General features: G+C 46.9%; 1 protein-coding gene across 1 annotated transcript in view; it reads right to left on the bottom strand.

Annotated features, from left to right (window-relative positions):
- MIB1 (MIB E3 ubiquitin protein ligase 1) overlaps positions 1–12,060 on the bottom strand; it is a 109,929-nt gene extending 97,869 nt beyond the window's left edge. The window contains exon 1 of the mRNA XM_056137864.1: positions 11,073–12,060. Coding sequence (XP_055993839.1) covers positions 11,073–11,301 — 229 coding nt within the window. The 5' untranslated portion in view covers positions 11,302–12,060. The remainder of the gene's footprint in view (positions 1–11,072) is intronic.
- Positions 12,061–15,002: the final 2,942 nt, after the last annotated feature.

Here is a 15,002-nt window from a genome sequence, read left to right as displayed (position 1 = left end):
TAGATAATAAAAAAGTCCACATAATAAAAAGTCCATTATGCCCTCACACAGACCAGACAAAGTAAATAAACTGCCAAATCAGACATACAATTGACAATTGTAATATGTCTATTATTTTCAGCACTTGTTACAAAGGGTTGAAAACTAAGGAAATCAAAAATTGTTTTGCTTGTTTTGCTTGTGGGCCACACCAGCTCTGCACACAGGACTCACTTGAGGCAAGGCAACGCTTGCAGGACTATATGGCCTGCTGGGGATTGAACCTCGACATGTCACATGCAAGGGTACCTACCTTATAACCTGCATTGTCACTCAGGCTCCCCAAACAAAATTTTAAATGAGGGCTAGGGACAAATTTTAAAGAGACAAAGCACCCTAAATTCTATCTCCAGTACCTCCCTCCAAGCACCTCTATGTGTGGCCCTGATGGTTCCCAAGCAACAGACTGATGGGCAGGAAGGTACCCCAGACATCCTGAGCACTATGGGAGGATGCATTTTTTTTAAAGAAATTTAGTACTAGAGGGATAGTACAGCAGCTTGATCCCCAATAACACACAGTTCTGAGCAGTTTCAGGAAAAGGTCCCAAGCATTTTGTGTGTGTGGTCCAAAAAAAAAAAAAAGCAAAAGGGAAAAAAGAATGTATGTTCTCCACTTGTAACTTTTTTTTCCTGGTAAACTATTAAAAACTATTTCATTTTAGGAGTGAAACAACTATCTTGTCCTATACCCACTTAGCTTCAAATATGGTTCAGATAGACTAAAAAATGCAGTGTACAAGAAAGTACTATAAAATAAGATCTTTGGGCAACAGAATTACGGGCAACTCTTTTGTCTTTAGTTATTTCTCTTTTCTTCTGGTTAGCATAAACACGTTTTATAGAAACAAATCTTAAAACAAGTTGGGTCTGGTGAAATAGTACTTAAGAGGTTAGGCACTTGCCTTGCATTTGGCCAACCCAGACTTGATTTACAGCACTAAATCACGGGTCCAGAGTAAACCTGAGCATTATCGATGTAGCCCAAGATCCAAAACTAAGTAAGATAAAACAGTTTAAACAGGTAAAACAATTTTATAACGTAAAAATTAGAAAAAAGGTTTTTAGGGGAGGTTTGGGATCTCCCTGTGCACAGAGACCACTCCTGATGGTGCTCTGGAAGCCATATATAATGCTGGGGATGGAGGCTATTTGTTTCTTAATAAAAGGCAATTCATGGACCGAGCAATGGTTAAGTGGGTAGAATGTTTCCATTGCATGTAGCCAACCCAGGTTCAATCTCTGGCAACCCACATGGTCCCCCAACCCCCACCAGGAGTGATCCCTGAGTCCAGAGCCAAGTGTAAGCAAAAACCAAAAAATAATAATAAATAAAAGGCAGGGCCAGAGCAATATTACAGTGGGTAGAGTATTTGCCTTGCACCCAGTCGATCCAGGTTCAATCCCCAACATCCTATATGGTCCCCAGAGTATCACCAAGAGTAATTCCTGAGTGCAGAGCTAGGAATAAACTCCTGAGCATTGGTGGGCGTGGGTCAAAAACAAATCAAAGGCAACTTATTACAGGCATCATCATAAAATTTAATTACTAAGTTGGTTATATTAATTCCCTGAACAATTTTCCCACAGAAAAGGTAGTACAAGTAGGGATAATTTCTGAACTACGATAATCTAAATGAAAGCAAGAATGACAACTGTTAATATTTATGTCGACCAAACACCAGAGTGTTTTGTTCTGTTTTGTCTTTTGCAATAACAGGGATCAAACCCAGTGTCTCACACATGCAAAGCATGAACTCTATCACCAAGCTATATCCCAGGGGATTGGGAGCAGTGGGAGTGGGAAAGGTTGTTCTTCTGTTTGGGGGCCACACAGCTTTGCTCAGAGCTTACTCCTGGTTCTAAGCTCAGGGATAACTTATGGCAGAGCTCAGGGGTTGAACCAGTACCAGGGATTGAACCCTGGGTCGGCCACATGCAAGGAAAGCCTGCTGCACTATCTCTCCAGTCCCTTGTTTTTAGTTTGGGGGTCATACTTGGTAATGCTCAGGAGCAATTCACAGCTCAGTGTTCACCCCCATGTAGTGGCAGGAATTGAACCTGGGCCTCCTACATGCAAAGCATGTATTTCAGCCCTATGAGTCATTTCCCAGGCTCTTGGTTTCAGGGAGAATTTTAGAAAGAAAAATTCTTTTTTCTTTTTCTTTTCCTTTTTGGGTCATCACCCGGTGATGTTCAGGGGCCACTCCTGGCTCTGCACTCAGGAATTACTCCTGGTGGGGTGCAGGGGACCATGTGAGATGCTCGGGATCGAACCAAGTTTGGCCATATGCAAGTCAAACGGTCTCCCAAGTGTGCTATTGCTTTAGTCCCCTTTTCTCCAACTTTATTGAGATACTGCAATTTACAACACTGTCACTATCAAGATGGTTTCACGTACGCACTACTCCAGCACCATACCCACCATCAGACTATCCACTTTTAGGGAGGAAATTTTGTTTTTGTTTTGTTGGGAGGAAAGCACACCCAGCATGCTCAGAGCTTACTCCTGGCTCTATATTCAGGCATCAGCCCTGGAGTGCTCAGAGGACCATATGGGGTACCTGGGATCAAACCCGGGTTAGCAGCATTTAAGTTAAGTGTTATCACCCCTGACTCCTCCAAGCATTCTCTCCAGCCCCAAGTGGAGGAAATTCTTAATCTCCTTGCACCCGATTTTCCTTTTATCATTCTTAGGATAACATCTTTCTAAACTTGGGTCCAAGAAGTCAAAGTCCATTCAAAATATTGTTTAATTCAGAAATATTCATTTACAATCCCTTCTCTACTTCCTCCCAACACTCCACTTGTTCAAGCTAATGTCATGTAAAAAACAATTACATGGTGGGCACTGGTGGAGGGATGGGTATTTGATCATTGTATAATCGAAACCCAAGCACAATAAATTGTAAATCTACAACTGTACCTCATGGTGTTTCACTAATAATAAAAAAAAAATAAATTTTTAAAAAAATAAAAATTAAAAAAAAAATTTCAGCATGGGTCAAACATAAACACAGAAGTAAAAATCTCTCTGGCCTAAGTTAAAGATTAAATTAAGGCCTAAGTTAAAGATTTGTTCCCATGGATACAAGTTCCTAATTAATTTGAACTCAAAGTGTGCAAAAATATAGACAGATAAGACTAACAGACCAAACTCTCTGCTTTTTGGGGTCTCAACAACCAACCTGAGACTTTGACCAAATCCCCTGCCCCTGAAAGCAAGAGCCAGCCCTGTTTACAGGGGCCCAGGGGCTTGCTCCAGCCCTCCACTCAGGCACTCTGGTTGAGGATGAGGGACCTCATCTGCCTGAGCTGATACACCCTGGTCCTGGGCCCTGAGAGTGGGAGATGTAAATCATTAACATCTGTACTGAGCCTGATGAGATAAATGTGATACATGTGGATTGCCCCTGAAATGTATGTATAAAACACTGTGTGAGAGCTAATAAACGGATTGCTAATTGACCACCAAAAAAAAAAAAATTACATGGATAGCAGAGAAAGTATAGCAGGCAAGTGTTTGTCTTGCACGCAGCCAACCCAGGTTTGTCCCCCAGTATCCCATATGGTCTCCTGAGCACCACCAGGAGTGATCCCTGAGCTCAGATTCAGGAGTGATCCCTGAGCACAGATCCAGGAGCAACCCCTGAGCATCATCACTGGGTGTGGCCCCATCACCAAAAGAATAATAACAAAGAAAGACAATTACAATATACCAACAGCAATAGAAAATACTATAGGAAAATATTCCTTATAGATGTCATTACTAAGAATTATAATAAGCTTGCAATATTATTATCCTTTCCAATACTTGACATCTCAAATACTACTCCCATAAGTCTGGCTCCTGCACTCAGAAATTACTCCTGGTGGTATTCAGGGGACCATATGGGATGCTGAGAATTGAACCTGGGTTGGTCGCATGCAAGGCAAACGCCCTACCCGCTGTGCTATCGCTCCAGCCCCATAAAACTGACCAGAAGAGAAATAAAACGTTGAAGAAATTGGGGCTGGAGCGATAGCACAGCGGGTAGGGCGTTTGCCTTGCACATAGCCAACACGGCCGACCCGGGTTTGATTCCCAGCATCCCATATGGTCCCCCGAGCACTGCCAGGAGTAATTTCTGAGTGCATGAGCCAGGAGTAACCCCTGAGTATCGCCGGGTGTGACCCAAAAAGCAAAAAAAAAAAAAAAAAAAAAACCCCAAAAAAATTGAAGAAATGGCTGGGTGCTATAAATTTATTTCATTTTTTTATAAAAGTGCTTACCTTGGATAGTTTAACTGAGCCCTAACTTCTAAAGGAGGTTCTCCACAAGTTAAGAAGCACTCTGCTAGAAATGCAATGAAAAGACTAAGAACTGGGGACTATGGTGCAGTCAGCAGGTCAATCTGTACCTGTGAGGCGAGTGCATCAGCAGCCTGATGGCGCCTTCAGACTTCCAGATACCCCAAAACTGCTGCTGTGCCTTTGGCTAGACCCCAAAAACTTGGGGCTAAGCTGACCAAGAAAGAAAAAGGCCAAAAGTTAGGTATGTGGGAGATACACCCACAAACCACCTCCAGCTCAGCTATATAATTAGAGGCATGGCCTCTCTGGTTCCTGGTCAAACTGCTAAATGTCCATAATCCCAGAGACTCAGAAACAAATCTCAAAACCCAAAGGCTTTTGGGAGAAATGTGTCCGGTCCCTGCAGTAGATTACCAGCGCCAGGCCCCCCAGGAGGGAACAGGTTTCGTGCCTTGGCCTGTTCCCCCTGGCGGCCCAGTGGCCACCATCCTCCAAAGGCCACTGGACAGTCAGGTTTGGGCCCGCAGTGACGAGACACTGGGGCCTCACGGAATGGAGGTGGAGCTGGCCCTTTTCTCCCCACCCCAAGGAGACCCCCAGTCACCACCCACAAACGTCCTCTCTGGCTCCTGATCAAGCTGCTTAATGATCCTAGAGACTCAGAAACAAATCTCAGAACCCAGCAGCTTTTGGCAGAAATGCGTCCAGACCCCGCAAGTAGGTCACTATCGCTGGGCCATTGGCGGGGGGGGGGGGGGGGGGGGGGGGGGGGGGGGGGGGGGGGTGCTGTTCCCCCGCTTTTCCTCCTTGGCGGTTCAGTAGCTGCCATCTTCCAGAGGCCAGTGGACAGTCAGGTTTGGGCCCTCAGTGACAAGACATGCGAGGCCTCAAGGGGATGGGGGTGGAGCTGGCCCTTTCCTCCCATCCCAAGGAAACCCCGAGTCATCGCCCATGAACAGCCTTTCTGGCTCTTGATCAAGTTGCTTAATGGTCATGATCCCAGAGACTCAGAAATAAATCTTGGAACCCAGCAGGTTTTGGCAAAAATCTTTTCAGATTTAATTGTTAAAATTTCAGAATTTCAAAATCACACAGCCACTGCTGCAGCCGCGCAACATCATATGTTATTCATAACCAGCAATAGAACACAAATTGTCTACTGTTGCCTTTTCGGCAGATCTGAGTGTTAGGGTAAAATCCCAAATAATGATGGTGGCTCTGGTGTCGAAATACTGAATGTAATCAAAGTAGAGATTAAAGTTATATGGAATTCATCTGCCCCCACAGGAAGGGGGAGGGTGTTGGATGGGGGCATACTGGGATTTTTGGTGGTGGAGAATGGGCACTGGTGAAGGTACGGGTGTTTCATTGTATAACCAAGACTTAAACCCGAAAGTTTTGTAACTGCTCTCACTGTGATTCAATAAATAAAGTTATAAAAAATGAAATAAAGTTATAAAAAATGAAAAAAAAAGAAGACTAAGAAGTGCCCCCAAAACATAATAAAAAAAACTATACTAGAAACTAGCATTGAATAAACCTACTCATCCATACATCTTCATACATCCAGGAAGATACAAAGAATCTGAGTGGGAAATCCAAATTCATTTTTTCCATTCTCTGGTAACAATGACCACAAAATTAGCTTAAGTAAAATAAAACACATTTCTATTCAAATTCTACAAAATCATACTCCATGATAAAAGATCTAATATAAGTACTTCACAAGTAAGACGTCCCAGAATTCACAAATAACATTTCCACATTATTTTTGCTCAGAACAACTTAATCACATATATCTGCATACAAAATGATATTATTAAATTTATATTAAGGACTTGTATCCTCAACAATTGACTATCCTAGACCATAAATTCAAACATACCATGTGACTGTCACTTGAAAGGAAAGAAAAAAGCTCATAAACCAAAATGTTTAAGGAAAGAAAAAAAGCTCATAAACTACATGAAACTTCCCAGGAAAACAGTGAGAAACTATCAGAGAAACTCAGGGAAACCTGGGATGACTCGATAGTCAAAGTAAGCTTGATGTCCCAAATTCAACTCCCAGTCCCACCCACAAGCACGAAATCTGCCCCTAATGGCTCTATTGTCTAGAACCCCTGTGCCATCTCCAAAACATGGCCAGGTACGTGCAAGCACACATACAGCTAATGTGTGTAATCCCCAAACTGAACACGTGCAAGCACTGTAGCCGGTACTGCAACGCCCAGAGAGCACAGGTGTAAGTCCAGGAACTGCCAGGAACACTACAGCATCAATCAGAATGGATGCTCACCACTAAAGGAGTTTGTATTCCACAAAGTACTTTATGTGTGGCCCCTGGCAAACAAAAAACTACATGAGTAACCCCTGGCAACCACCGCAACCAAGTAAATAAGCACCACAACCAAGAGAATGCATCCCCAGTGATCTTAACAACAAAGACAAGGGTAATTCCAAAATCCTTATCTCTTAGAAAAAATGTGGAATTTTATTTTAAAATTAAAGATTATCCATTTCTAATTTCCAGATATGCTACAATATATTTATATAATTCCTGTTCAGATAACATGAGCTAAGAAACAAAGAATAAATCATCCAAGACCACAGTAGCTGTCCTACCCATAAAAGTTTATGTAATAATTATAAAATCTCAAAATATCTGTCACTGTCACTGTCCTCCCATTGTCCATCAATTTGCTCGAGCGGGCCCAGTAACGTCTCCATTGTGAGACTTCTGTTACTGTGTTTGGCATATCGAATATGTCACGGGGAGCTTGCCAGGCTTTGCCATACAGGCGAGATACTCTCGGTAGCTTGCCGGGCTCTCCGAGAGGGGCGGAGGTATCGAACTCGGGTCGGCCATGTTGGCGGCTTGCAAGGTAAACGCCCCAGCCACTGTGCTATCGCTCCAGCCAGTCAAAATATCAGGACGCAGAAATAACAAACTTTTAAGCACTTAGCACCAAATTAAAGACAAAAACCAAAATAGTATAGCCCCCTCCCACTTTCCCCCCAAGTAAAGGCTCTCCACTTTCAACCTAACAGTACTTCTTTCATCACTATTTATTTGGTGTACTTCCCCACACAGGTATATATCTCTAAACCAGTTAATTATCAATAAGTTACAATTTTCCCCTCCAAAGTTACTTGGCAACATCTGGAAGTTGTAATTTTAACTTCTGGTAGAGATCAGGGATGAGACCTATAATGCAGAGGACTGTCCTCTGTAACAAACAGAAAGAATTATCAATGAATTCATATGGCAACAACATCCAATCTGGGAAATCTTACCCTAAACAATAAAAACACTACTGTTCTTGCACTTTAACACACAGTAGATTCCTTTAATGAGAAACTATTTTCTTACTCTGCTTAACATTTTCTCTGCTATGTAGAAATTCACTAAATAAATTTACACAGTTCATTATCCTACTGATACAAATTTAAGATTCTTTCCCACATTTTTGCTTTACACTCAATACTGCTGTGAACATTCTTATACAAGCCTCTCAATGCTCAATGATTCTAAGGAACCGTTTCAAAATGTGGTTTTCGAAAAGAATCTTCAAGATTCAAACAGTAAAGACTTATCTTCTTAGTAATACCAAGATATCTGCCTTTTTCACACTGATGCTGCACTGACAGTGTAAAGAAATCGCAAGCGAAACTACCAGTAAGTTTAGTCAAGTTAGTATCCTTCAATAACAAGTTATAATGGTAGCATATAGCTTCTCCTATGGTGTACTAAGAAGGCCAAATATGGGGCCAGAAAGACAGAACACCAAATACGGCACCTGCACCCGCCCTGGCCTGGATTCAAGCCCCAGCACCGCATATGATCTATCAAGCCCCACCAGAAGTGATTCCTGAACACAGAGCAAGGAACAAATCCTCAGCACTGTTGGGTGTGGCCCAAAATTCAAGGGGGTTGGGGGGAACCACATTATTACTACCATGTTATCCTTACCCAGAGTACATAAACTATTTTGGGGGGGGGGGTCACACATGGCAATGCTCCTGGTTCTGCACTCAGGAATTACTCGTGGGGCACGGGTGGACCACATAGGATGCTGGGGATCAAACCCAGGTGGGCTGCGTACAAGGCAAACGCCCTACCCTATGCTATGACTCCAGCCCCAAGAGTACATAAACTAAAGTTAATCAAGAAGCAATATCAGAGAGCTGAAAGCAATAGTACGTACAGCAGGTAGAGCACTTGCTTTGCACAGTCAACCCGCATTTTCCAGAACCCCATATGGTTCCCCAAGTCCCACCAGGATATTATAGTCCTAAAACTAAACCAGAACTTTCAATTTGTTCAGTTCTTCTTAAAAAAATAAAAAAGGGAAGGGGGAAAACAACAGGAAGGGGCAGGGGAGAAACCTGAATATCATATGTAGACTAGCTATCTCTAAACATGATGGAGATTTTATTTTTAAGCCACAGTGAGTATTACTCATGACTTACTCCTGGTAGCGCCCAGGTACTCCACACAAAGCAAGCAAGACGAGACATGCAAGGTGAGCACTCTATCCAACTCATACTTAAACATGGTTTTTAAGTTTTTGCTAAAACAATCAGATGAGAGACAGGACAGCAGCTAAGGCAATTGCCTTGCACAAAGTAAATCCAGGATGGATACCTAGCACCCCATATGATCTCCAGAGACCACCAGGAGTGAACTTTGAGCACAGTGGGTATGGCCCAAAAAACAAAAGAGGAAAAAAAAGGATTCAGATGAACAAACTGAAAGGCTACACAAAATAATTTGATGTGTAAATCTTATTAAGTTAAACAACATTTAAGACATTTAATTCTAAACACTTTTACATAAGATAATGAAATTCTGACAAAAAATATGCTACAAAACATAGACACCACTAAAGTACCTTCAAAAACCACTGGAGTGCAGGATGTTACATTTTATCTTTGCCCTGGGAGGAATTTTATACTGTCCCATAAACCTACAATTACTGATTCCAAAATGCCTCCAAAATTGACTTGTGGTCAAACTTCAGCTTGGGTCAGCATGATAAATCTTAAGGATGTGCAGAAGCAGGTATATGCTTCATACATTATTGCAGATAGTATAAACTGCTAAAATGCCTTAGAAGGGCGATTAGTCAACATCTACGAAAATGTTAAGTATGTTTAATATTTAATGCAGTAATTCCACTTCATAAGTACACAGCACATATACATGATACATGTACAAGGATTTATTCACTACATAATTGCAAAGAAGACCTGAAACAACATAAATACCCATTGATAAAGTACTGGTTAAATAAATCACTGTGCATATTCGATATGTCAAACACAGTAACAACAAAGTCTCACAATGGAGACATTACTGGGCCCGCTCAAGAAAATTGATGAATGGGACCCCGACAGTGACAGTGACTCAAATATGCAGCTATGAAAAAAAGGTAGCTCTGTTGAAACGATCATCAATATTCACTATTAAGTGAAAGAAACGAAGTGCAGAAGAGAATATAGCTTATTGCTGTTTGTGCTCTGAAAGAGTAAGCAGATTTACACTGTTCTAGCTACACACACACACACACACACACACACATGCTTACAATGATCTGAATACATGAGAAAGTGGTGGCTGCCCAGTCTCCTTCTGAATCTATTCTTTCAGTCCTGAGCATGTATATATCCCTTTCACCGTTTAAAAAGTCATCTAAGAAACAAAATTTTATGCAATCTCTTCAAAGACTGAGTTCAGCTGCATTAATTTCCTTTTTACTACTGCTAGCAGTAACCATGAACTCACTTCAAATGTATTAAACTGTCAAACTCATTCATAAAATCTTAGAATAACCTTATTTATGCCTTCCTTAAAGTATCAAACCATAAATCTGAACTGTCACTAAATCTTGCAAGAAGAGAAATCTCTGTAAAATACGTTTAAAGACGACCTTTATTTGGGGACAGCAAATCATCCGTTTTATGTATTATATGAAAATTCGAAAGTCGGTAACAATGCTGAAATTCTGTGAATCAGACACACTGACTCACTGCTCCCGATGGGTATCTCATGTAACCTTACATGTGAGATGAAATGTTCACAACAACAAAAGCAGGTGAACTCCATGCCAATCTTCCACTTGTGGGGGGAAAAAAAGTAACGGCAAAAAAAATGAACAGCTTAGATGGTTTTTCCCTTTAGTGGGTGTGAAAATATGAAATCAAACAATTTCGACGGAAAATCCTTTCCCAGGTTCCAACAGCATTCGGGTCGGCGTCAGCAGAGCCCCTTCACTCGACCCCACCACCACCAAAAAAAAAAAAAAAAAAAACCACCCAAAAGATTTCAACAAACGTGAGCTACCCGTCTCCAATTGTAACCGGTCAACTAAACACCATATGGCTAGGCGAGCCTCCTCCATCCGGAGCTATCCCCGGATGGGGTAACTGATTTCACGGCTCATTGCACAGACCTCTCCAGACGCCTTCCCGGGAGGGGCAGGGGGAGGAGGGGAACTGTCTGTTGTCTTCTTGGGGCTTTGTGCCTCCCAGGCTTGAAAGCATCACGGCTGCGGCCTTTGAAATCATGGCTCTGAGGGGGAAGAGGGGAGCCAGGGGTTCTAGCCTACAAGTTTGGGTTCACCGGATCCTGCACCTAAAACTCCCTGCAGCCCGACCCCCGCGACCCACCGCCCAACCGTCCGGGCCGCGCCCTCCCGCCGCGCGCAGGCGCGGGGCCAGGTGGCCGCGGTGGCCTTACCGGTGGGCGCGCTGTCCAGGATGCGCAGGTCGTAGGCCCCGGAGCAGCGGTAGTTGGCGGCCGTGCCGTTGTCCCACACCACCACCACCTCCTCGAGGCTCTCGAAGCTCCGCACCGTGCCCACATGGCCCTCGCCGCCGTCCTGCTTGCCCCACTTCCAATCCGGGCCGCGCACTACCCGGGCCCCGACCCCTTCCACCATCACCCGGTTATTCCGGGAGTTACTCATCGGGGCCCGGGCGGGGGGTTCCGCCGCCGCCGCCGCCGCTGCCGCCGCCGGGGGGCCCGGGAGGGCGTTGGGCCCCGTCCGGACTCTCGGCGCCGGCGGGGGCGGCAGCGAGCCCCGGGGGACGTGGGAGTAACTCACGGGGCCGGCGGCGCGCTCCGCGCCCAGCGCCCCGCCGCTGCCCAGCCGCCGCCGCCGCCGGCGCGCCCCCTGCTCGGGCGGGAGGCCGGGCCGCGGGGGCTCCGGGGCGGCGGCGGGCGGGCAGAGCGGAGGGGGCCGTGGGCGGGGACTCCCCCGCTTCCTCCGGGCTCCGCGGCCAGGCTACAGCGACGGCCGCCAGGAAACCACGCTCTCCCCCGGCCGGGAGCGCGGGGGACGCCGGGGGCCGGGGGAGGGTAGCCCGGCGGGGGCGGCGGGGAGCAAGCTAAACTGCCGGCCTTTCTTCTCCCCCGACCCGGGGGCGGGCGCCGCCTCCTCCCCCGGGGGCGCCTGCGGTACCTCCCGGCGTCCGGCGAGCGCCCGGGCCCACGGGCCCCCTTCTCTCTGCCCCCGCGCACGCCGCCGCGCTCCGCCCTGCCACAGAGTCCCCGCCGGCCGCGAGCGGCTCCACATCCGGGTCCCGACGCACCCAGGCCCGAGCAGCGCCTTCCGGGAGCGCCGGTGCGGGGCCCAGCGGCCACACTAGGGTGCTCAGGGCTTTGGAGAGTGGCGCGACTGGGGGAAGAAAGAAGAAAATCGACCCCCAAGCGTCTCTCCGGGGCGCGCTCTGCGCATGCTCGCGGCCAGGACCCCGGGGGCGGGGAGACGGGGGCGGGGCCGACGCCCGGCCTCAGGCGGGCGCCAGGGGGCGGGCCCTCGCGTAGAGCGGCGCGCACCATTGGCTGTTAAGAAAGGGGCGGGGCAAGAGAGCGTGTAGAACTAGGAGGCGGAGCCGGAGAAATTAGCCCAGAGGCCGGACCGTGGACGCTGGAACTGGGCGCCTACGGAGCGCACTTTGGTTAAGTTCTAGTACCTAGGTGTACTAAGTGTGAATTTTAGTCTTGTTTGTTTGAGGGCCCTCACCCGGCGGCGCTCAGGGATCAATGCTGGGTACTCAGGTACTCAATAATTGTAAAGCGCAGCAGGTAGAGTTTGCCTCGCTTGGGTTCTCTTCCCAGGACCCCAAATGGTTTCCCTGGTGACCCCTGAGTGTAGACCCAGGAGTGAGCCCTGAGCACTCCAGGTGTGCCCACCCCTTCCCCCAAAATTTTTTTAGGAAAATACTGTGTGAAGTACAAAAGCCCACATGGATCTAATTTTAAAGACTATTTAAATAGATGGACTGGAGTGATGACAGTACAGCGGTAGGGCATTTGCTTTGCATGACCCGGTTCAATTCCTCTGCCCGTCTCGGAGAGCCTGAAAACTAATAAAAGTATCTCTTCTGCACCGCAAAGCCTGGCAAGCTACCCGTGAGGTATTCAATATGCCAAACGCAGTAACAAGTCTCACAATGTTACTGGGCCCACTCAAGCAAATCAATGAACAACAACGGGAGGACAGTGACAATGATTTAAATAGATGGGAGTAGGGCAGGGACCCTTGTCCTTGCGTTTATGGTCTTGGAGTTCACTTCAGTCTTGGGAATGTATTTTGAACTATAAGCACTGGGCTACCTTCTCTCACCACTCCCTCCTCCCTCTTGTTTTGTGGCTACATTTGACGGTGCTCAGCACTTACTCCTGGCTCTGCACTCAGGGATCCCTCCTGGTGGTGCTCAGGGATTACACCTGTGTTGGCCTACATGCAAGGCAAGTGTGTCCCCTTCCCACCTCCCCCACTGGACTATTGCTCTGGCCCCCTTGTGTTAACTTCTTGAATGAACAAATGCTGCATGAGCGCCAATTACAAGGCCCTGGTTGAAAGACAAGGGAAATGTCCTGATGTCCCCAGAAATAGCAGTTATAGATCGTCTTGGTGGGGAGCTCCGGAAGACCTGGGTGTTTTCAGTAAGGTCAGAACTTTGTGGGCCCCTAGCAGATGGCAGAGTGCAGAGCCTCCAGAACTGGAGGACACGCTGAGGGGGAGAATGGGGAGGAGGGGAAAAAGGGGGAGGTGCAGTGGAGCAGAAAGGGAAGGAGGAGGAGAGCAGCTGATCTGAAGGGGCTGCATGGCAAATCAGGTTTTGTTTTTTTTTTGCTTTTTGGGTCACACCCGGCGATGCACAGGGGTTACTCCTGGCTCATGCACTCAGGAATTACTCCTGCGGTGCTTGGGGGCCCATATGGGATGCTGGGAATTGAACCTGGGTCGGCCGCATGCAAGGCAAACACCTTACCGGCTATGCTGTTGCTCCAGCCCCAATGCACAGGGTTTACTCCAGGTTCTACATTCAGGAATTACTCCTGGCAGTGCTCAGGGGACCATATGGGATGCTGGGAAACTAATCCCAGTCAGCCCCATGCAAGGCAAATGCCCTACCCACTGTACTCTCATGCCAGTCCCGAAGGTCAGTTTTGTGCTCACTTCTTCCCCCCCTTGGTTTTTGGGTCACAGTTGTTAGTGCTCAGCTCTTACTCCTGGCTTTCTGGGCACGGAGGTCCTTCCAGGGAGGCAGGAAAAGTGGCTTCCTCCAGGAGAATTGCTGAAAGCCCAATTGACAGAGATCGAGAAGAAAGCATGGAGGCTGTCTGCAGGGTTCAAGACAGCAATGGGCAGGGAGAGCCAGGAAAGGTCAGAGATGGTCCACAATGGTCCATTCACGTTAGTGGTGGCATACGTTAGTGATGGCACCTTCTCTAGAAGGCGCTCCTTAAAGCCTTTCTCTTCCCACCCCTTTCCGAGTCACCAGTGTCTCTTCCAGTGCAGTTCACACGTGTGTTCGCCCTTGAACAGGTATCTGTGCAAGTCACATATGTACGGCCCATGCACAGGAGAGCATGTCTTCCAGCAACAGCAAGAAGCCTTCATTGGAGCCCTTCTCATCAGTCTTCTCTGTCCTCCCCTGTTCTGCCGATTGCCCCCTTAGTCTTGAGCTGGAACCCAATTTATGTGATTGACATCTGATAGCACAGCTGGTAGGGCATTTGCCTTGCACGTGGCAGACCCAGGTTTGATTCCTCCGTCCCTCTCAGAGAGCCGGGCAAGCTACCGAGTGTATCCCGCCCACACGGCAAAGCCTGGCAAGCTACCCGTAACTGTATTCGATATGCCATAAACAGTAACAACAAGTCTCACAATGGAGACGTTACTGGTGCCTGCTCGAGTAAATTGATGAACAACGGGAGGACAGTGCTATAGTGCATTTAAATAAGAGATTCTAAAGAATTTATGGGGTTGAAGGGGTAGTATACAGAGGGTAGTACAGAGGTAGCAGGCTCGGGGATACTGTGGGGTTCCAGGGATGCAACTCAGGTCAGCTGGGTTCAAGGCAAGCGCCCTACCTGCTGTATTATTGCTCCAAACCCTCTAGTCTTAGTAGTCTTATTTGTGTGTGTGTGTGTGTGTGTGTTTTGTTTGTTTGTTTTGTTTGAGGATGCTCAGCCCCAATCCGAGCAGGCTTGGAGATCTCAGCCTGCTTGGATTGGGGCTGAGCATCCTCCACCCAGATCCTCCATATTCCAGTAGGCAGGGGTCACACCCACCAACTGGCCTTCTGGCACCGTGTAATCCCATCAACGGCCAAGACCCAGAGACTATAAAACCCAGCTCCCAGAAGCGCGTGG

Source organism: Sorex fumeus, unplaced genomic scaffold (assembly GCF_029834395.1).
Source record: "Sorex fumeus unplaced genomic scaffold, SorFum_2.1 ptg000128l, whole genome shotgun sequence".
Taxonomy (NCBI): domain Eukaryota; kingdom Metazoa; phylum Chordata; class Mammalia; order Eulipotyphla; family Soricidae; genus Sorex; species Sorex fumeus.
The sequence above is the reverse complement of the archived record's forward strand: the minus strand, read 5'-3'. Positions and strand labels throughout refer to the sequence as shown.